The sequence below is a fragment of the Mastigoproctus giganteus genome, chromosome 5, assembly GCF_048544385.1.
Source record: "Mastigoproctus giganteus isolate SK-2022 chromosome 5, ASM4854438v1, whole genome shotgun sequence".
NCBI lineage: Eukaryota > Metazoa > Arthropoda > Arachnida > Uropygi > Thelyphonidae > Mastigoproctus > Mastigoproctus giganteus.
In genome coordinates, this window is record NC_143579.1 from 183,041,206 (window position 1) to 183,065,081 (window position 23,876).

Below are 23,876 nucleotides of genomic sequence, written 5' to 3' on the forward strand. Positions count from 1 at the left end.
CTTGATTTGATTATCAGTAGTGATTCTTCATGCATTAAGAATCTGCAGATAAATGAACCACTAGGTGGCAGTGATCACAGTGTGCTGAAGTGGGATTTACTCAAAGAGGTAACTACCATTAGGGGTAAAGGGAAGGGTTATTGCTTTCGTAAAGGCGACTACGATGGACTGAGACAGTATTTAAATTCTGTACAGTGGGACAAACTGATGATGTTACCAACAGCAAATTCAAAATGGGAAGCATTCAAAGAACTTATCTTGGAAGCTACTAGGCTTTAAATACCAACTAAGAAATATTGTTCAATTTTTACGCCTAAATGGATGTCAGATGAACTAATGAGACATATGGCAGAGAAGAAAAATGCATGGAATACATACAAATTAACACGTGACACAGAAGCCTATGACAGATACAAATTGATCTGTAACCAAGTTACAAAGGAGGTTAGGCAGGCGAAGGCAGATTACAAGATATCTTTGGCAAGGGATAAAAAGAAAAACAGCAAAGAGTTCTTTACTTATGTAAACTCTAGAAGGAAGGGGATGAATCAGATTGGTCCACTTGATATCAATGGGTCAACTGTTGATGATCCTGCTCAGGTGGTTAACAAACTAAATGGGTATTTTGCATTTACATTCACACATGAGGAGTTATTCAGGAAGGGGAATGCCAGAGGTGAAGTAAACTCTGGCAGTAAGCTAGAGAATCTTGTAATAACTGAGAGTAAAGTGGAGGAGAAATTGTTGAAGATAAACACAAGAAAGGCACCTGGGGTGGATGGGATCTATCCAGTTATATTAAAGGAGGTAGCAAAGGAAGTAAGCAAACCCTTAGCCATAATTATGAGAGCTTCCTTGGACTCAGGGGAGGTACCCATGGACTCGAGATGTGCAAATGTGACCCCAATTCACAAAGGAGGATCAAAGGCTGACACAAGTAAGCACGGTACTAAGTACTATAGGTTCTAATATCTCTTGTGTTTGGGGTTCACATAAAAAAAAAAAAAAAAAAAATAGACCTGTGAGTTTAACTTCTGTTCCTGGAAAATTAATGGAAGCACTGGTTAAAGAAGCACTGCAGGATCATCTAGACAAGACTTCAGTTATAGCTCGGACACAGCATGGTTTTGTTAAGGGGAAGTCTTGCCTGACCAATTTGATTGGATACTATGATGCAGTCACAAAAGAAATGGATGCAGGAAATAACTTTGATATTATATACTTGGATCTTAGAAAGGCTTTTGATATTGTTGCACATGGAAGACTGCTGCACAAATTGGAGCAGTGTGGCATTGAAGGCAAATTGCTGCTATGGATAAAGGAGTGGTTGAGGGGGAGAAGACAGAGAGTGGTAATCAATGGACACTGCTCATCGTGGACTAATGTTATTAGTGGAGTCCCTCAGAGTTCAGTGTTGGGTCCATTATTTGTTTTCTGTATTTATAAATGATATTGATAATGTATATCAAGCTTAATGTCCAAGTTTGCAGACGATACAATGGTTGGCAGGGTTGTTAAGGACACTACTGATGCTATGCTGCTGCAACAGGATCTGTAAAGGTTGAGCAGATGGGCTGAGAGGTGGCAAATGAAGTTTAACAAATGTAAAGTACTACATATGGGAAACAGCAACCCCAGAGCAACATATCAACTCTGTGGTACTATACTGACAGTGGTAGAGAATGAAAGGGACCTGGGGGTGGTTGTGCAGGCAGATATGAAGTTCTCTGAGCAGTGTAGACGGGTTGCAAGAGTAGCTCATGGTGTATTGTCAATGATATATAGGAATTTTTCTAGCAGAGATAAGGAGGTGATTATTCCCTTGTATAAGGCAATGGTTAGACCACAGCTAGAGTACTGTATACAGGCTTGGAACCCTCATTTCAAGAAGGATGTAGAGCTGCTGGAACGAGTACAGAGAAGGGCAACAAGATTAGTGAATGGAACAAAGGGGTGCTCTTACGAAGATAGGCTTAAGTTTTGCAAATTACAGTGTCTGGAGACTAGGCACCAGCGAGGTGATCTGATAGAGGTGTATAAGGCCTTGAATGGTTTGAGCATCCTCAATGCTGATGGAATTCTTCCTCTTGCTCAGAATAATCACCTGAGAGGGCATAAATTCAAACTGAGGAAAGACAGATGTAGGATAGACGTGCGGAAATTTGCCTTTAGCCAGCGGGTGGTTGGTTGGTGGAACAGATTTCCATCCCTTGTCATGGAAGTTGATAGCCTAAATAAGTTTAAGGCTCAGCTGGACAGGTATTTCGAACGAACAGAGGGGTGAAGTGGAAGTGGTTATTTTTTATTTATTTTTTTTATTTTTTTTTTTTTCGGCTGATGCTGCATAAGCTTGCTTTCTTGCATCAAATGCCTCTACTAATGCTAATGCTAAGCCACTATGATTAAAGACTTGTTTTTCCTTATTTGTTGTATGTACTTAAATAAATTTGCATATGTGAACATTAAATTTTGTTGTAAACTTAAAAAAAAAAATTGGCCACAGAAACATATGAAATGCTTATTACAATTTACAGAAATGATTCATTGTCAAAAAAAAGGGGGGGAATGTTTTTAACTGGTTTTAAAGGTTTTGTGAGGAAATTTTTCACTTAAAAATAAAGAAAGAAGCAATTGCCTGTCAACATATCAAAATGACCAAAATATTGATGAAAGCCACACTATCATTAAATTCAATTGACGGCTGACTATTTGACAAAGTGCTAAAGAGACATCTCTTTTATTTGGTTGTTTGGGTCATTCTGTCTGAGAATTTGGGCATAAGATGAGTAAACAAGTTTGTTCCATGCATGGCACACTTGGGATCAAAGCATAAACTCATCATTTCATCTGAGTTGGTTGAGAAAGCTGTGTAAAATTGTACATTTTTAACAAAATTATAAAAAGTGACAAGTCTCGAGTGGCCTGCTGACAATATTATCACCAGGCCAAAATCAGAAGTCATTCCACAAGTTTGATCTACTACCAAGAAGTTTTAAAATGGTTGAACGATGCAATCTGAAATCTGACCTGAAAAATAGTTGGCTCTTTCAATTCAACAATGTACTATGTCATAAGCCACTTGCCATTCAGCAATTTTTGACCAGCAGAAACTTATTTATCGGATTTGGCACAATGAAACTTTTGGCTATTTCCAAAATAAAACAGGACATGAAAGGAAAACGATTTGAGTGAATTTAAAAAATCCAATCAAATAATCAAAAATCCAATCAATCTGGCACAATGGAACAAGTGTGTGGTTGAAGGTCACATTGAGCAGTATTAACAATGTAAACATTTATCATTAAATAAAAATAAATTTTTTGCAACATTCACTGAAATTTTTGATCAAGCCATGTATTAATACCAGATAATAATAGCCACTGTGAAAACAGGCAGGGACATATTTTTTTATGAAAACTCCAAGCTCGAGAAATATTAGAACTTATAGTATTCGGTGCCATGCTTGGGCTGGAGGTAGAGAAGATATCTGTTGACATCTTCTGTGAAGATGAACTTCTGCACATTGCAATTTTCAGGAAATACATATGAGGGAAGGTTGTTCCAGAAGTTGAATGAATAAATGAGGAAGAAGAAAAGTTGGTTCTGTGAGTTTGAACTTGGACGGCAAAATGATGTTGACTGGTTGCAGCATGAGTTTGGACTGCTTTGAAAGAGAGAGCAGGAATTATAGAAGCCAATTCAGAAGAACAGTGCCATGCAAGTATCTACAGAAAAGGCATGCAGCAGAAATAGAACATCTATGAGACAGTGGAGAGACTCTGTTAGATATGAGTCATTAATTAACCTAACAGCTCTCTTTTGAATGGAATCTAGAAGCCCAAGATGGGGACACCACCCCATATTTGGTAACAATATTCCATGAAAGGACAGATTTGTGATTTGTACAGAGTGAACAGCTGTTTGGAAGAAATGTAATGCCAGGAGTGAAAGAGAAAAACTCAGTTTTTCTGATGCAGAGGAAGCAATATTTGTAATGTGCTTATGCCAAGAGAGATTAGAAGTCCGGGTAATCCTCAACAGAGATATGATCTTGCCTAGAAATTGGAGTATCATCAAAGGTAAGCATAGGGCAGGAGAATCCTTTTTGCGAGATTATTATTATTATTAGCCATATGGTACAAGGAAGCCTGAGGCTTATGCTGCACCAGCCAAAAAAAAAAAAAAAAAAAAAAATCAAGAGTTATCCCCTGACAGACAGACAGACAGACAGACAGAGAGAGAGAGAGAGAGAGAGAGAGAGAGAGAGAGAGAGAGAGAGAGAGAGAAGTAGAAAGGAATCACCAAGAAAGAGAAGAATGATGATATCCAGCTCAGGACAGGACTTCTTACTTCAGGGGCTCACATCTGGTGAGTATGGGCTTGGCACACCCAGGGTCCTGAGCTGGATATCATCATTCTTCTCTTTCTTGGTGATTCCCTCATCTCTCTCTTTGTCTGTCTGGGTAACTCAATTTTTTTTTGGCTGGTGCAGCATAAGCCTCAGGCTTCCTTGCACCATATGGTTAATAATAATATTAGAAGGATTGAAATCAACTAAGTTATCTTTGCCCCACTGAAGAATTACCTGGAGATCAACATTTAAGGAATTGGGAGTGGATATTCGAGAAGTTGAAGCTGTTTGAGCAAGACAAGGTTTCTCAAACTGGAAGGTAGAATGCAATGTGCTATCATCAGCAAGAATATGGATAGGATTTCCAGTCAATAGAAGAAGGTAATTAATATATAAGAGGAAAAGAGTGGGAGAAAGAACTGAACCTTGGGGAACACCAGCATTAGTGGAGAAGTTAGAAGACAGACAGCCATAAACCATCACCCACAGTGTGCAGTCGGAGAGAAAACTGGATACCCAATTCTAAAAAAACAGTTGGCAAACAGATGGAAGCTTATTTAGCTTTATGCCAAACAATCAAAAGCCTTTGAAATGTCAAGAGTAACTGCTTGAGTTTCTCCTAACTTTTCTATTGAATTTGTCCATAGATGGGTAACATAAGTCAGAATATCACCAGTGGATCGACACAGATGGAATCCATGCTGGCAATCATTGATCAGATGGAAGGTTTCTAGATAGCTTAAGAGTTAGCAGTTAATTGATTTCTCCATAACTTTAGAAAGAGTTGAAGTAATTGCAATGGGATGATAATTGGATGAAAGGGATTTGTCACCCTTTTTAGGAACTGGCTGGATATGAGCAAATGTCCAAGCAGAAGGAAAAACACCTTTGGAATAAGAAAGTGAAAAAAGGCAACAAAGAACAGGAATAAGTTCAGGGACATAGGTTTTGAGAAACAGTGAGGAAATGCCATCGGGACCTGGAGCTTTCTTAGCATAAAGATTCATCAAAATCCTTCAGACATCCTTTTGATGGGAGACCACAGGAGGTATTGAATGGAGTGTACTGGGAATGGTGGGAGGTGATTTACCAAGATCATCAAAACACAAGTTGAAAGAAAAATAGGATGCTAGCAGGTTAGCTTTTCTTTAGTTGAAGTGGCAGTAGAACCATCTGATTTTGACAGAGATGGCCAAAAGTTCTGGCCAATAGCTTTGGTAAAAAGACCAGAATGCTCTGTTGCCATTTGGACAAGAAGCAAGTTTTCTACTCTTAGCCTGTTCGAAATCTAATTTGGACTGATTAATAACTGCTTTAAAATTGTTGCGAGTTTTGGTGTAGGCAGAAAATGAACTTGAAGATTTGGAAACAAGCCAATTACAATATGCAACATTCTTCTCTTGAATGGCCTTAGCACATTTATTGGAGCACCATTTCCAAGCTGAAGGGGAAGTGAAGTTGGATCCACACAAAAGGTACCGTTCCAACCAGTATCCTCTAATGTTTTCTAACTGGATGTGGATGGAGAAAATGACTTGTACATCATCTTACATGATTGGAAATATCAATGTAAAAGTAATCTTACACTGTGATAAAATGTGAAACCCTATATGACTAACCACAAATCAGAAAGAGAAGGAGAGGATAAATCAGACATGATCCACAAGAACAGATGCAACCCATCATCTCCAGCTTGGGGTGAATGGCAATTATTTAGTCATTTCTAATTTGAGGGGAAATGTTATTATGAAATAACATTGTGTACCCATATAATTTAAAGAAGGGGGAGGTTTAAAAACCAAATTTCATATAAAAGAGAAAAGCAGAGCTTATCTGAGAACCACTGTTAAAATTTGTTTTAGTACTGTCCATACAATGCAAGCAAGCCAAAGCAATTAATTTGTCATTTCTAATTGTTAGGTGAATTGTTATGAAATAATATTTTGTGTACTCATATAATTTAAGGAAAGGGGTTTTAAAAACCAAATCCCATATAAAAGAGAAGATCATAGCTTATCTGGGAACCAGTGTTAAAATTCATTTAGTACTGTCCATACAGTGCAAGGAAGCCAAAGCCTTCTGCTGCATCAGCAAAAAAAAAAAAAAAAAAACATTATATTTTCTTCTTTCCATCCATAGATATTAGTCAAGCAAAACTTTGAATTTTCCCAAACCATTGGCTTCAACTAACCGTGAAGCCGATTGGCATTAAGAAATCACTGGCTAACAGAAAACTTCCTATGATCCAGTTTATAATTCTACACAAGATGTAGAATGATTCTACACTTCATTGCACAAGATGCATTATCCACCTTTCCAAGAAGCTCTTTTTTTTTTTTTTTTTTTTTTTTTAAGTGTAGCATCTATATTGGGGGACAAGTATGGTCTTACAATTGCTTTATAAAGTGGCATTATAACCTCCCCATTTGTACAAGCAGTTATCCAGTAAATCTTTAACAAGGCACTCTGGGCACTCCTTGCTTGTCTGCTTGCACTGCACACAGAACTTCATATCTGCTTGTATTGTAACCTTCATATTGTTTCTTCCGATACCTTTTATAATTTGACCTCTCCCATTGTACAAGTTATTTTGGAATTGTTATGTTTCTAGCATAAAACCTTGGATTTTGCAGCATTAAAACATAGTTGCATGTCAGTGAGATCAAGATGCACAGAAAGGACAAAATAAGGCAAATGACTGTGATGAGTATAACAAACAGCTATTCTAAAAACAGAGTGGAGTAGTAAATCAAAAAGTCTTATAATGGGGGATATTAGCTCTCCAGATATTTACTGGAATTTGTGGTTTGGTCACTCACACAGTAGCAGGACTTTTCTGGATGGCTGCTTTCTATACCAGCATGTTTGAGAGGCAACAAGATAAAGCGGTACTCTTGGTTTGATTATCAACAGCGAATTTTCATGTATAAAGGAACTATTAGAGCAGAGCTCACAGTATAGTGATGTGGGATTTATTTAATGATGAAGCTACCAATAAGAGTAAAAGGAAGGTATTTTCTTTTCATAAAAGTGACTACAGTGGTCTAAGACCGTTTTTAAATTCTATTCAGTGGTATCAACTGATGGCATTACCAACAACAAATTCTAAGTGGGAAGCATTCAGGGACGTAATCGTAGAAAATACTGAGCTCTTTTTTATATTAACTAAAAGAGATATTGTTCAAGGCACAATATCACTTGACACCTAAATAGATGTCAGATGTGAACTGATGAGATTAATGGCAGAGAAATAAAATACAATGGAGTGCTTATAGATTATCAAAGGACACAGAAACCTACAGTAAGTAGTGTCCTGTAATCAAGTCACTAAGGAGAGGGTTGCACATGCTACAACAGATTATGAGAGGTCTGGATAAGAATGCAAAGAAAAGTAGCAAGGACTTTGCTTATGTTAACACTAGAAGGAAAGGGATGATTCACATCAGGCCACCTTGATATGTGTGCCACAACTATTGATTATCTTGTTCAAATTGTTGACAAACTGAATAAATATTTTGCATTTACATTGATGGAGATGCCACAAGTATATAAAATTCTAACAGAGAGGTAAATGATCTTGTGGTGAGTGAGAGGAAAGTGGAAGAGAAATTATTGAAGCTAAAAGTAAAAAAGGCACCTGGGACTGATGGGATCTATCCAATTATATTAAAATAAGTAGCAAAAGTGGTAAGCAAGTCTTTAGCCATAACAGTGAGAGCATTCTTGGATTCAGGAGAGGTCCCTATAGACTGGAGATGTGTCAATTTCTTCACCTCACAAAGAGGATCAAAGGATGAAGTGAGTAATTACAAATCTGTAAGCTTGAATTGTGTTCCAGAGAACATAATGGAGTCAGTAATTAATGCAGTAATGCAGGACCATCTAGAGAGGAGTGCAGTCACAGCATAGATTTGTTAAGGGGCAATCTTGTCTAAATAATCTGATTGACTACTGTAATGTAGTCACAAAGGAACTGGATGTTAAAAATAATTTTGACATCGTAGACTTCTGGAAACCTTTTAATATTGTTCCACATGTAAGACTGCTATACAAATTGGACAGTGTGGCATTAGGGGCAAGTTACCACTATGATTAAAGAGATAGTTGAGTGAGTTCCGTACACTATGGAACTCTTATTCCAGATACCCCACTCAGAAGTTACAAAAACCATCTAATGAGACCAAGGGTAATCTATTATGTATTTAACTCTTCCCTACAAGCTGCAAAAATTCTAGAATGTAACGCAAAATGATTTTTACTTGCCTAACAATAAAATCATTAATTTTTTTTTGTTTTGTTTGTATAAGCAAATTCATAAACATGTTACTAAAATAAAATGTCCTAATTTAAAAATATTAGAATATACACCACCCATTGTTATTTCATCCAGTTACACATAACTTATTTTGTAAACGTTTCTGTTTGTTTAATAAAAATGTCATATTTTGTGAAATTTTCTAATTGGTCCATTTTTTTTATGATGCCAAATGTATAAAACCAGTTTGTCTTTTTCAGTGGTCCTGATCGCACATACCCAAAGTCATCATGTTAAAAAAAAATCTGTAGGAAAATCTATTGGTGGCAAGACTGTCAAAAAGAAGCTTGTATCCCTTAGTATTAAAGAGAAAGTGGAGTTACTAAAGTGTCTAGACAAAGGTGCATCGGTGAGGTTATTATGTGATAAGTATGGTTTGCATAATTGCTGGCAGGATATACCAACCAAAATTGACTGTTAGTGATTTTATCATGAAATGGAAGCATGATGGTACCACCGCTATCCAGCAATGCACAGGAAGACCATAGAAGCTCACTCTGTGTAACCAGACAGTACTCAGGATATTAAAAACAATCTTGTCAGACATTCGTGCAAAACATCAACTAGGAGTTTACCTCAATACCAGTTGTCTGTATGAACATGGTAGATACATAGCTCCGCAGCCTCAGTTTTCATGGGAGAGAGGCAGAGTATAAGCCAAACATCATTAACTGTGTTTTGCATGGTGCAACAAATGAGAGCAGTGGAAATTGCTTCTATAAAGTGATAAATCTCTCTCTACACTCTCTTCTGATCATATGAGGATATCTGGAGAATATGTGCTGCCAGAGTGAATTATGCCAACAAGTAGGTTCAGAGGAGATTGGATTATGGTGTAGCACCTGGTATGGCTTAGGTAGTTGTGTGGAGAATCATGAACACAAACACCTACCTTAACATTGGACAGCTCTTTTTACAGACCCATGTTTGTTTCAACATTACTTACTTACTGCCATTTGACAATGGTTCATGATATAAATGTACAGAAGTTAGAATGGCCAGCACAGAGTCCAATTTGAAACCTATGGAGCATTCTATGGGATGAACAGGAATCTTGGGTGAGGGTGGGACCATTACCTCCCACATTGGTAGCTCAACTGATCACTGTTCTGCAAAAGTAATAGAGGATCATATCTGCTGCAGACTATTCTTCATTGGTGGAATGTCGTAGCTGCCAAAGAGGACTGACATATTATTGAAGTGAGTAGCACAACAAACACACCACATGAATTTTACATTACATTAGTGTGTAACTGACATGCATCCAGATACTTTTTGGAGAAAGTGTACAAAGAACAACTGCTGATCCCCATCACACAAATAATCAAGCCACAGCCTTCAGCTGGTAAGATCAGGGAAAGTATCTTTTGGGATTCAGAAAAGTTGATTCTTGTTGCTCTAATTCTTCTCAAAATTTCCTATTCAATGAAGTGCATACAGTAGTTGGAAATAAAAGGCCTGAAAAACTGCCAAGGGGGAGCTGTTATATTGCTTGTTTGTTTGTTATTTGGTTTTTAGGAACATTAGCAACTAAGGCCATATTGCTCTGGGGGGAGGGGATATGTGGTGGTCATTCCCTGCCCTTTCCGCATCCTCCGTATTTGGTGAGCACGGGCTCGAACCCCGGTCTAATCAAGAAGCGTGTGCTACACACTGCTGCTCCTGCCCACCTGGCTACGGAGACCCCCTGTTATATTGCAGAACAATGCATGTCCATATATGGAGTTTTGATGACAATGGCATCAAAATTCCATATATTTCCTTGGGCTGGCAAATCATGAAGAACTCTCCTTACAGTTCAGATTTAGTCCTAATGATTACACTTGTCTAGGCCAAGTGATAATTAATTAATTGGCTATACGGTCAGCCCACTTCTTTTACTGCTGCCATTATTAGTGCCTTGCCACAGCAATGGCAAAAATGTTATTGTACAGGGAAAATCTTGTTAAAGAAGCACTACAGAATCATTTAGACAAGATGATTCTGACACAGCATGAGTTTATTAAGGGGAAATCGTGTCTGACCAATTTGACTGAATACTACAATGAGGTCACAAAGGGACTGGATGCAAAAAATAATTCTGATATCATATACTTGGATTTCAGGAAAGCTTTTGATACTGTTGCACATGGAAAACTACTGTACAAGTTGGAGCAATATGGCATTAAAGGCAAGTTGCTGCTATGGGTAAAGGGATGGTTGATTGAAGTGGGAGAGGATAGAGAGTGGTAATCAATGGACGCTGCTCTTTGTGGACTAATGTTAATAGTGGTGTCCCCCAGGGGTCCAGGTTGGGCCCACTGTTGTTTTCTGCATCTATCAATGATATTGATGAAGGAATATCAGGCTTACTTAAAGTCCAAGTTTGCAGACGATATGAAGGTTGGCAGGGTTGTTAATGACATTGACAGTACGCTACTGCAACAGGATCTAGAAAAGTTGAACAGATAGGCTGAGGTGGCAACTGAAATTTAACATTGACAAATGTAAAGTACTGCATATGGGTAGCAGTAACCCCAGAGTAATGTATCAACTTTGTGGTACTACACCCAGGGTGGTAGAGAATGAAAAAGACCGGGGGGGGGGGGGTAATTGTGCAGTCAGATATGAAGTTTTCTGAGCAGTGCCGACATTCTGCAAGAGAAGCCACAGTGTCTTGTCAATGATATAAAAAAATTTTGCTAGCAGGGATAAGGAGGTGATTATCCCCTTGTATAAGGCAATGGTGGGGCCACACCTTGAGTACATAGGTCTAGAAGCCTCATTTGGAAGACCACAGTAAGTATTAGGCAGGGTGTTAGAATACTGGACAGTCTTGATGCCAAAAAAGTTCTGGGTGCTGATGGTATTTTTTCACTTTTTTTTTATTCCACTGGTGTTTTTTTTTTTTTTTTTCTGCTTGGAAATTTGTTCATATACAACCATTCCCTACAAAGGGTGACAAATCTTTCCCATATAATTATTTCCCTATAGCACTTAGCTCTACTCTTTCCATAATAATGGAGAAATTCATCAACTATCAACTGTTAAACTATCTTGAAACATTCCATCTGATCAATGTGCATCAATATGGATTCTGTCAGTGCCAAAATAGTGGTGTGTACTGGCTTATGTTACTCATCTCTGGACAAATTCAATGGAAAAGTTTGGTGAAACTTGAGCAGTTTCTCTCAACATTTCTAAAGTTTTTGATCGTGTTTAGCATAAAAGGTTTTCTAAACAAGCTCCCATCTTATGGCTTGCTGATTTTTTTTTTTTTGCGATTGGGTATTCAGTTTTTTCCCCAACTGCCCCTGCAAGTGATGGTTGATGGCTCTCTGTCTTACAACTTCTCCATTAATGCTGGCGGTCTGCAAAGTTCAGTTCTTTCTTCCTCTTGTATATTAAAACTTGATGAGATTATCATTAACTGGAAATCCCATCCATAATTTTGCTGATGATAGCATGCTACATTCCACCTTCCAATTTGTGAACTTTTGTCCTGCACAAACAGCTTCAACGTCTCAAATATCTTCTCCAAGTCCCTAAATACTGATCTCCAGGTAATGAATTAGTGGGACAAAGAAAACAGTTAACTTCAATACCTCTAAAACTCAGTCCTGTCTTTTTTTTTTGCAAAAAAAAAAGTCTTCTGCTTCTGTGCTTGTCTCTGATGCCACAACCAGCTGGCATCCATTCACTGTTCAATTTTAAATTCAGAATAACTTTTCCTCTTCCTTATTTATGGCTTCTACTTCTGTTTCTCTGGAACAACCGTCCTTCACATGTATTTCCCAGAAATGCACTTTACAGAAATTGAAGTTTAATGCTAACAAGTATTTTATATCTTCTAAACCTACAACTCATACATTGTATTAAGTACTTTAAGTTCTAATATCTTTCCTACTTGGGATTTTTTATATAAAAAAAAATTTATTTTCAAATTTGCAGGTACATTACAGATTGATTAAAAGGAAGTAGTCCATTGTATGAATACTCTTATAGAAGAGAAATTCCTGAATCAAGACACCAAAAGAGAAGTCAAAATCTCAAAAGCAGTAATGTATTTAGACACAGCAGTGCTTTGTGTTATTTTAAAGAACTTGCTGTCAAGGTCTGTTTTTGTGGAAGTTTTAGCATTAAATCAGCTCACACACCAACCTTAAGAATAAGTATTGCATGGACGTGCTGCAGGAAGTTTTGTTACTGCTGAGGAAGGAAGCCGATGCTTCCGAAAGCTCCAGAGACTTTTATTGTTTTTATTGCTTTTAATCCGGTTTATTTTAGTGTATTTTATCTTAAGGATTTTATCACAGTTTTAATGTTTTTACATGTATATAATTTAATTTAATATAATAGCAGTTTTTGTAAATAGTTATTTTATTTTATTTTATTTTAATATGTAAATATTTTAGTTACAGTAAATACTTATTCTTATGGTTGGTGTGTGAGCTGATTTAATGCTAAAATATGAATTTTCCCAACCTCAGAGGCCTTTTTCAGGATTTGTGGAAGTTGATAGGTTGAATAAATTTAAGGAGGAACTGGACAGGCATTTGGAGGGAATGGTGTGATTTTTTTTTTTTTTTGGCTGATGCTGCATAAGCTCATACACATGCTTTCTTGCATCACATGCCACTACTACTACTAATGCAATAAATACACGATTGATGCTACTAGAGATTTTAATGAATTGTGTTAATATGGGAAAGGAACTATTAAGAGAATCCTATGGAACATATTTTAAACCAGCATTTAGAGGCAAAAAAAAAGGAAAAACAGCCAAGAACAAGTTCTTTGATGAACCTAAATATGTAGAAAATGTTGATTTTTCAGGGAATTTGCGTTCTGTTCTGCTTTCCAAGTAAACATTAGATGTTCTGAGTGTATGTCTCAAAGAAGAACAGAATGTAAATTAAAAAACATTAATTAATTTTTTCAAGTTCCTGTGGGATAAACAAGCTTTGGTTGTTGAATTTGTTTAGATTTATAAAGAAAATTGTTTGAAAGAAGAATTGAATTAGTGCAGTTTAATTTGTAGAAGAATAAATTATTTCCAATTAGTACATCTGACTTCATTACATTGTTAGCTTTCTCTGTCTCCAAAGCCAAATGCAAGAGAAAGGTCATTTTCAAAACTGAAATTAATAAAGAATTATATAAGAACAACGTTGACTCAGAACAGATGCCCAAACTTTGCAGTGTTTAGCATTGAGACCAACATAGGCAAAAATTTAGACGTAGATGAAATAACTGATCAGTTTGCAGCAGCTAAATTATATAAAGTTTCATATTACAATTTTCATTTAATTTAATATAAAGGGCATATATATAAAAAAAAAATTTAGTGAAACCTGCACAATTCATGAGATATAATTTTGACCATAAAGAAACCGAACTTATGGGAGAAAAAAAATTTAAATTACATCATACATACAGTTGAAATTATTGAAATCCGCAAATGTTTCTTTCGGTAGCGGCAAGGTTTTGAATCTTCATCAAATATCTAGTTCATGAGTTAGAGCATCTTTAAACCCACAGATTTGTAAGTAAATAAATATTTTTACTAAAAACAAATTTTTTTTTTTTTTTATATTTTGTTTTATGAGTTGTAATTTAGTGTTAAACGTAGAATACAATAGTATGTTAAATGCTTTATTTCTCAATGTTTCCTATAACACTTACCATTTGGGTGAGGAGTCCTAAATGAGCTGTGTATGGGGGGGGGTCTGATTATAATATAAAAAACAATATAAATTACTGGTACACACTGTTGTGGCCAAATTAATATAAAGTCCTTTAAGCATTTTTTTTTGCTCTATCAGTTTGCTGTATTTATAAATTTATAGTAATATTAGCAACTCTGCAATGTGGTATTGTGCACACTTTTTATCTTGTAAAATGAGTAGGAAGTAGTTGCAAATTACTAGGCACTACCTTCATTCTTTTCAGGGACAAAGTGGTGTGGATTAGGTGACACAGCCAAACAATTTGAGGATTTGGGTAAAAATGAGCAGATTGATACTTGCTGTAGGGCCCATGATCACTGTCCTGTCAAGTTAAAAGCATTTCGTGTTGATTATGGCCTTGTAAACTTGTCCATATACACAAAGTAAGCATTAAATATTTAAATGAATGATTTTCCTTTATCAGTGATAGGAAAGTGCTAACTTGATTTTTGTTTCACATCAATTTTTTTCTCTCCCATGCTTTTCAATTTTTACTCTTAAAAGACAGCTAATACAGAAAGGAAATTACAAATTTTGTGTTAGGATATTTTTAAGCTCCTCAAAGTTTATAAAGAGTTTGCCAGGAAATGTAAAAAAAAAAACTTTTATCATTTCACTTTTATATTTCCCTTTCCTCACTATAATTTAACATATTTTCTCATATTTTTACTGATTCTTTATATGCATATTATAAGAATATGTCTCATTACTCAAAAGAATACTTTAATTTGTAAAACTGAAAAATTTAATATACCAATGTTTCAGTTGAACCCTGGGAGTCCTCTACAGGGTGCTGATAAAAAATATATATCAGCAGTTAAATGATAAATTTCTGTTTATACTCTGGATAGCCAGGGTCAGAAGAGTTTACAACTTCATAGTAATTGTTTTATTGCAGCCAGTTTATCAGTACAACAGCTAATAGTGGTATAAGTGGTTTGGTTCCTGAGATTTGTTACAGAAATTCTTTTAGCTATGATAGCTAGGGCTACTATTGGGAGTCTAAAATGCTGATGGAACTGATATGCAGGTCTCATGGTCAAGTGGGCCAAATTTCAGCACAGTTCAATCATTCTGAAAAATCCAAATCCTCTTATTTAACCTTCACAATGGTGGTACTATCAGTAATCCTGGGTTTACTAATAGTTCCATCATCACGAAGTGTCTGTGACCTCGCACATTGAGGTATATCCCTATGTGCAAGGTCATAAACACTGCACCTAGTATATTGGAAGTGATAACCCAGTGAAACTAACATAAGTTAGGGGTTGAGATGTATCCACATCACACAGAGGAATGGCTGATTGTGTGACCATGCAGTACTAGGTAGTAGATGACTCATCACTACTTGCACCACTTTGATTACTGAAGGCTTGAAATGATAAAAACTATGTTTAGTCAACAGAGCAGTGTTCCAACTTCTGCTCAGCTATTCTCTTATGGGTCATATCTTTTGAGGTCGTGGTGACCATCATAGCGAGCTCCAATATTCCTTATGTTTTTATTATTATTAGCTATATGGCGCAAGGAAGCCTGAGGCTTATGCTGCACCAGCCAAAAAAAATTCCTGAGTTACCCTAAGAGAGAGAGAGAGAGAGAGAGAGAGAGAGAGAGAGAGACACACACACAAAAGTAGAAGGGAATCACCAAGAAAGAGAAGAATGATGATATCAGCTCAGGACCCTGGGTGTGCCAAGCCCATACTCACCAGATGTGAGCCCCTGGGGTTAGATGTGAGCCCCTTTTGGGGTACAGCTGTAAAATAATTTTGTCAGGCCAGCCACACTCACCAGACTGAACCTGTTGATAACTACCTAGGAGGCAACTAGATCAGCTAATGTATAATTGTGTTGCCTCTACCCTGCCAGCTTGTGACTGGACAAATTATGAGTAGCCAATGTGTGGGATGGCATCATTACTAAAGGCACATTAAGTCAGGGAAACTGAGAATATTCTTGCTGTATGTATGCCATATCCAAAAATTTCAATTCACACATCATTCCCCTCCCCCTATCCAAAAATTTTTACCAATGTTTCATGACTAGTGAAACAAAGAGAAAAACTGATCTGCAAAAATATCAAAACCACTCAAAAAGTTTCTAATTCATTTCTAAAATATATACATTCACAAATGAGGAATTGTGTAGGGAAGTGGAGGACAGAAGCTTATTAAACTGTAAAAGGGAGCTAAATGATTTTGTAACGACTGAGAGCAAAGTGGAGGAGAAATTGTTAAACATAAGAAAGGCACCTAGGGTGGACAGGATCTATCCAGTTATATTGAAGGAGGTGGCAAAGGAAGTAAGCAAACCCTTAGCCGTGATTATGAGAGCAACTTTGGACTCAGGAGAGGTTGCCACAGACTGGAGGTGTACAAATGTATCCCCAGTTCACAATGGAAGTTCAAATGGTGACATGAATAATTACAGACCTATTAGTTTAACTTCAGTTCCAAGGAAAATAATGGAGTCGCTGGTTAAAAACGGCATTGCAGGATCATTTAGACAAGACTGCAGTTACAATTCAGGCACAGCATGGGTTTGTTAAGGGGAAGTCTTGTCTGACCAATTTGATTGGGTACAATGATGGAGTCATGAAGGAACTTGATGTAAAAAATAATTTTGATATCATATACTTGGTATTTTTTTTTTGGTAGTTGTTGGCACATAGGCTTCTGTGGCCATAATGCACCTCCCAAGGTTTTTTGCAGTACTTTGATCCAAGCCTGAGGTGCGAATTGAACCCGCGACCTTTGGGTTGCCAGTCAGGCAGGCAGGCACTTTACCCACCCGGCTAGCCCGGCCATATACTTGGATTTCAGGAAAGCTTTTGATACTGTTGTACATAGAAGACCACTGTACAAATTGGAGCAGTATGGCATTAAAGGCAAGTTGCTAAAATGGATAAACGACGTTCATTTCCATCTGCAATCTGCAGTACCACTTACTTTTTTTTGACAGAATCTTAATTATTGATTTATCTCATCCACCACTTATCTGTTACCCTAATTATTTGCTCTTAATATGTTTTGCTTAAAAAGTGGTACTTTTGTATGTGTCTGCTCTGACATCCCTTGTCAAAGAATTCCTAATCTGGAATCTCCTCTTTTTGATCTCCAGCTTAAAATCTCTTTACCCAATTCTGTAACATTCATCTGTTGTTTCTATTGCTCTTCCAACTCTATAAACCACTCAAAACTTTTTGCCTTCCTTTCTTAAAAACTTGACTTTTTCCATTCTAACTTTCTTAACAGTGAAGTGATTTTCTTGTTTATACTCCAGCATGATTGTTAGGTTAGAGATGTTTACAATAGATCATGAATACAATCATAATTATATTTAGCAGCTATGCAGACTTGATCCATGGTGTACTAAAAGAGCATGTGCTACTGCACTCTCACCTGACCACTTGGTATGATGATTTCATTGTTCTCAACTTCACCCAGCTTCAATTTGCTAGTTTTGTGGAGCCAGCTAGTAGAGATGCTATGGCTTTTGTGATTACTAATTACTTTATACAACTTATATTCATTTAACTACTAGAATACCAATCCTTAACCACACACCCAGCATTCTTGACCTTTGTCTCACCAACAATCTTTCAAAGAATACAATTAATGTTGGTAGCCCATCTAGGTACCTCAAATCACAACTTGGTGATGATCTCTTCCCTAGTGGAGCCTCTCTCTCTCATAGCCATTTTCAGTCTCATATTGTTTGGCATTGTAAGATTTCAAAATGAAATGATCTGTGTGATTTATATCTCTATTTTCTTTGTTTAGATTACTATTTTAGATCTTCTGATCATGTATTTGTTCAGATAATATTAGTCAAATTATTCTTATAGGGATGAAATCCTTTATTTCTTATTCCAGTTTAAAATCTCTTCCTACATTAAACCCATGTTGTCTAATAAATGTGTTGAAGCTGTTCAAAATAAAAACATGGCATATTGCAATTGGCTTCTATCCAAATCTCCAGCTACATTTTCTGGCTCCACTAATGTTTTCAATGGTTGTAAAAAAGTTATTAATCAATCCAAAGTTGATTTTGAGCAGACTAAGAGTAAGAAACTTGTTTCTTGTCCAAATAATATTGAGCTTCTGGCCTCTGGTCAGGGCTGTTGGCTACAACTTCTGTCCTCCTGTGCTCCAACCTTCTTTACAACCTGATGGATCTATTGCGTCCTCAGCTAATGGTGAAGCAGATTTATTGATTATCTGATTTATCTTTTCCTCTAACTTTTGGTCAGTGATCTTGGTAAATCACTTCCTAACTAGCACGTTCCACTCAATGCCTCCTGTTGTCTTGTGACAAAAGAACATTAGAAAAATTCAAAAAGGGGGTTTGTCTTGATGGAATTTCTCTGCTAGTTCTCCAAACTGTGCTGTATAGTTTGTGCCTGTTTTCTGCCACCTTTTTATAATCTCTTATTCCTCTAGTATATATTTATTTTTCTTCATGAAAAATTGCTTATATCCGGCCAGTTCCTATAAAGGAGTAATAAATCCCTCCCTTCAAATTATCAGAAGGAAAGAGTAGAAGTGCAAATATCCAATTGTACTTACTTCCACCCTTTCCTAAGTAAAGGAGAAATTCATTGACTGCCAACGCTTACACTATCTTAGAAACCTGCCATCTGATCAATGATCATCAATATATTTTAAGATGATACGAATATATTTTAAGATGCGTCATCCCCATCCCTCTTTACGCATCTCAGATTTGCTCTTCTGCCCCAGATGCTACCATCAAGGTTTTCCTGGGTTTAAAGTACTGGATGCTGAAATGGTTAAAAAGGATCACTACACAGCCATTTACCATCTCAAGGGCTATTTTATATGCCAACTTGGATGTCACGCCTTGGTCTCACATAATTGTCACCAAGAACATTCTCACACTTGCAAAACTGCTGACTGGGAGACTCGACTCACCAAAAACCGCCCCTGCTGACTCAACCCCGCGTGACGCAAAGGTGGGTGAATAGGACACCATCACCTCCACTCAGTAGCGTGCTCACGTAGCTGGGAAGCCTTCAGCAATTTTTTCCTTCTAACACCATTACGATTTCACATATCACATATCGACCTTCAAGCAGACCCAGAACGGCTTTGCACAGAGAAGAGTTAACAGGACTGAAATGTTTCAGAATACATTACTCCACTTATAAATGTTGAGTTGAAGTCCACAGATGAAAACAAAACAGAATGCAGAAAATGAAGAATGAACTGTTTGGGACTGTTTTTGCTCTGCATGATGCTCCTGTCATATTTATATTAGATGTCTTATCTTTCTGTTATCTCACTGTAAATAGTGGTGTAGATGTGAACATTCTTTAAAATTCTCTAATTCCTTGTAAAATTACAAATTATGCTCATGCTCTCTATCTCCCTGTCATGTAAAAATAAGGCAATGATATGTATAATATAATTAATCAGACAAAGTATAATTTGTATATTTTATTTAAGACAATTATATGTATAAATTATAAGTGCATAATTATGTATATAACTTATATTTGTATATATGAATGTGCACCCCCTGGTTAATAGCCTTAAGTGGGTGTCTCTTAGGAGAAAATAAAGATAATAATAATAATATGGATTCCATCAGGATTGATTTCCACTAATGGCATCTTGGCTTAACTCATCTTTGGACAATTCAATGAAAGACAAGCGTTTGCTCTCGAAACTTTCAAGGCTTTTGTTCATGTTTGACATGAATGTCTACTAAATATGCTTCCATCTTATGGTTTGCCTTCCATTTTTTGCAACTGGGTAGACAGTGATTGCTCTGATCACTCACTGCAGATGATGGCACATAGCTCTCAGTCTTCTAGCTTCTCAGTGAATGCTGATTTTCCCCAGAGTACAGTTCTTTCTTCCACTCTTTTCCTCTTATATATTAGTAGTGGCACATGATGCAAGGAAGCAAGATATACAGCAAAAACAAAATACCATCTATCTCACTGTACATTCCCTCTAAAAATTTATCTAATCCTTCCTTAAATTTATTCTGTAACAGATGGAAGTTTGTCTCAACAGCCAATTACTCTCTGGATAAAGAAAAATTTCACACATTTCTCCTGCAATCATCCTTTTCAAGTCAAAATTTATGTCTCTGTATTAATAACCTTCTTCCACTGACTGGAAATCCCAGCCCTAGTTTTGCTGATAATAACACATTACATTCTACCCGCCAATTTAAGAAATCCTAGTATGCACAAACAGCTTCCGATTGAATATCCACTGCTGCTTCCTGAAATGCTGATATCTAAGTAATTCTTCAGTGGGGCAAAGAAACTTAGTTAACTTTCAATCCTTATAAAACTTGATCTGGTGTAATTTCTTGTAGAAAAAAGCCTGTTGTTTCTATACTCATTTTCAGTAACACTCAGATTTTCAGACAAGGTCACATATCGTTATTGGGATCACCCTGGCTTCTAATTTCTCTTGGAATAAATGCACTGCAAATATTGCTTCCTCTGCATCAAAAGATACTGACTGTTTATCATTTTCAGTTTTGCTTTTCCTTGAAATAGTTGTGAAATCTATACAAATTGGAAATTTGTCCACCCTGGAATGATGTTCACATATCTGGGTAGTGGTCCGCTCTCTCAAGTTCTTAGATAGACTGTCCAAAGAGAGCAGCCAGGTTAATTACCCTTCTTTACATACTTCTCTACTCTCTGTTACACATACATTGTTTCTGCCTACATGCTTTTTCTATAGATATTTCCATCTGCATTCTCCTCCTGAATTGGTATCTGCAATTCCAATCACCCTATTCCAAACTATTCTGAATATATCCCTTAACCCAACATCTACTCACTATAAAATTCCAAACTTCACAGAACTAACTTTCCTCTTCTTATATACTATTTCTATTACTCTGTGGAACAGACTTATTACATATATTTTCCCAAAATCTGTCAATAAGTATCTTCTTTCTTCTTTCTTCTCAGTACACTCTTATACCTTTCATGTTTAGAGTTCATCATTACAAAAAAATGTGTGAACTTGCATTGCATACATTATCCCAGAACCATGGTATTAAGGGTAAGTTGCTACAATGGATAAAAGGATGGTTGAGTGGGAGAAGACAGAGGGTGGTAATTAATGGGTGCTGCTCTTCGTGGACTAATGTTATTAGTGAAGTCCCCACAGGGTTTGGCGTTGGGTCCTCTGTTGTTTTGTCTATTTATCGATGATATTGATGAAGGTATATTAGGCTTAGTGTCGAAGTTTGCAGATGATACAAAGGTTGGAAGGGTTGTTAATGAAGAGTAATGGCAGTATGCTACTGCAACAGGATCTTGATAATTTGGGCAGATGGGCTAAGAAGTGGCAACTGAAGTTTAACCTTGACAAATGCAAAGTACTGCATATGGGTAGAAGTAACCCCAGAGAAACGTACCAACTGTGTGGTACTATACTTAAGGTGGTAGAAAATGAAAAAGACCTGGGAGTAATTGTGCAGTCAGATATGAAGTTTTCTGAGCAATGCAGACAGGCTGCCAGGGCAGGTCATGGGGTTTTGTCAATGATATATAGGAATTTTGCTAGCAGGGAGAAGGAGGTGATTGTCCCTCTGTATAAGGCAATGATCAGGCCGTGCCTTGAGTACTGCGTACAGGTCAGAAGGCCTCATTTTAGGAAGGATGTAGATTTGCTTGAGCATGTACAGAGAAGGGCAACAAGATTGGTGAGGGGAATGAAGGGATCCTCTTACAATAGAGGCTTAAGTTCTGCAAATTGCAGTGGCTGGGGACTAGGAACCTGCGCGGTGATCTGATTGAGGTGTATAAGGCCTTGAATGGGTTGAGCATGCTGAATTCTGATGGTTTCTTTCCACTTGTTCAGATTACGAACCTAAGGGGGCATAAATTCAAATTAAGAAAAGACAGACGTAGAATAGATGTGCGGAAATTTGCCTTTAGCCAGCGGGTGGTTAATTGCTGGAACAAACTTCCATCTGTCGTTGTGGAAGTTGATAGGTTAAATAAATTTAAGGAAGAACTGGATAGGCATTTGGAGGGAATGGTGTGATTTTTTTTTTTTTGGCTGATGCTGCATAAGCTCATACACTTGCTTTCTTGCATCACATGCCACTTCTACTACTACTAGTACCACAGCTAGCCAGAATTAAATTTCTGTTAACACTCTAGACCAGGGGTGGGGAACATTTTTACATTGGAAGGCCACATTTTATTTAACCAAGATCAAATATCTATTAGGCCACATGCTGAGAATTAAATATATACAAAAAAAAAATTTTTTTAATTTATTTTTGTAGGCATATTTACATTTTAATTACAGCCTCTTAATGCATGAGGAATTTAAACAAAAAAATTAGCGAAGACATTTATTTGTTTAGCAAAGACGATAACAAAATTAAAAATAGATGAACGTAGACAACAAACCATTTAATGACTTTTTTGTAATGTATGAGGAATTTAAACAAAAATAGCGAAGACATTTATTTGTTTAGCAAAGATGATAACAAAACTAAAAATAGATGAATGTAGACAACAAACCATTTAATGACTTTTTTGCAACTGCTTAATGCCAGATAATACTCTGATATTTGATTCCAACATCGTTTAGCGTAGTTTTAATTGGTCTTCCAAGTGAATATCTGTCATCTGAGATCTCAAGCTTGTTTTAATTTGTGTCATTTATGAAAATGTTAGCATTAACATTAGTAGAGGCATATGATGCAAGAAATCAAGCTTATACAGCATCAACCAAAAAAACCCTTCCCATTTCACCCATCCATTCATTCCAAAAGTGAATGTTTATTTAAGCTATCAACTTCTACAATGGCAGATGGAAGTTTGTTCCAGAAATCAACTACCTGTTGGCTAAAAGCAAATTTCCACACATCTATTCAACAACTGTCTTTCCAGCCGACCGGGCTAGTCGGGTGGGTAAAGTGCCTGCCTGGCAACCCAAAGGTCGCGGGTTCGATTCCCGCCTCGGGCTTGGATCAAAGTACTGCAAAAACCGTGGGAGGTGCATTATGGCCACAGTAGCCTATGCGCCAACAACTACCAAAAAAAAAAAACTGTCTTTCCTCAATTTCGGTTGATATCCCCTCAGGTTTGTAATCTGAGCAAGACGAAGAATCTCATCAGCATTGAGCTTGCTGAAACCATTCAAGGCCTTATACACCTCAATCAGATCACCACACAGGTGCCTGGTCTCCAGATGCTGCAATTTGTAGAACCTAAGCCTTTCTTCATAAGAACACCCCTTTATTCCCCTCACTAGTCTGTCTTGTTGCCCTTCTTTGTACTCGTTCTAGCAACTCTACATCCTTCCTAAAATTAGCCCTCCAGACCTGTATGCAGTACTCGAGCTGTGGCCTGACCATTGCCTTATACAAGGGGATAATCACCTCTATCTCTGCTAGCAAAATTCCTGTATACCATTGCAAGACCCCATGACCTGCTCTGGCAGCCTGTCTGCACTAGTCAGAAAACTTTATATCTGACTGCACAA

At 37.0% G+C, this 23,876-nt stretch overlaps 1 protein-coding gene across 1 annotated transcript in view; it reads left to right on the top strand.

The window, feature by feature from the left end:
* Positions 1-23,876, top strand: part of LOC150085902 (phospholipase A2-like) — a 70,303-nt gene that overhangs the window by 18,299 nt on the left and 28,128 nt on the right. The window contains exon 3 of the mRNA XM_090374735.1: positions 14,598-14,757. Coding sequence (XP_090230861.1) covers positions 14,598-14,757 — 160 coding nt within the window. The remainder of the gene's footprint in view (positions 1-14,597; positions 14,758-23,876) is intronic.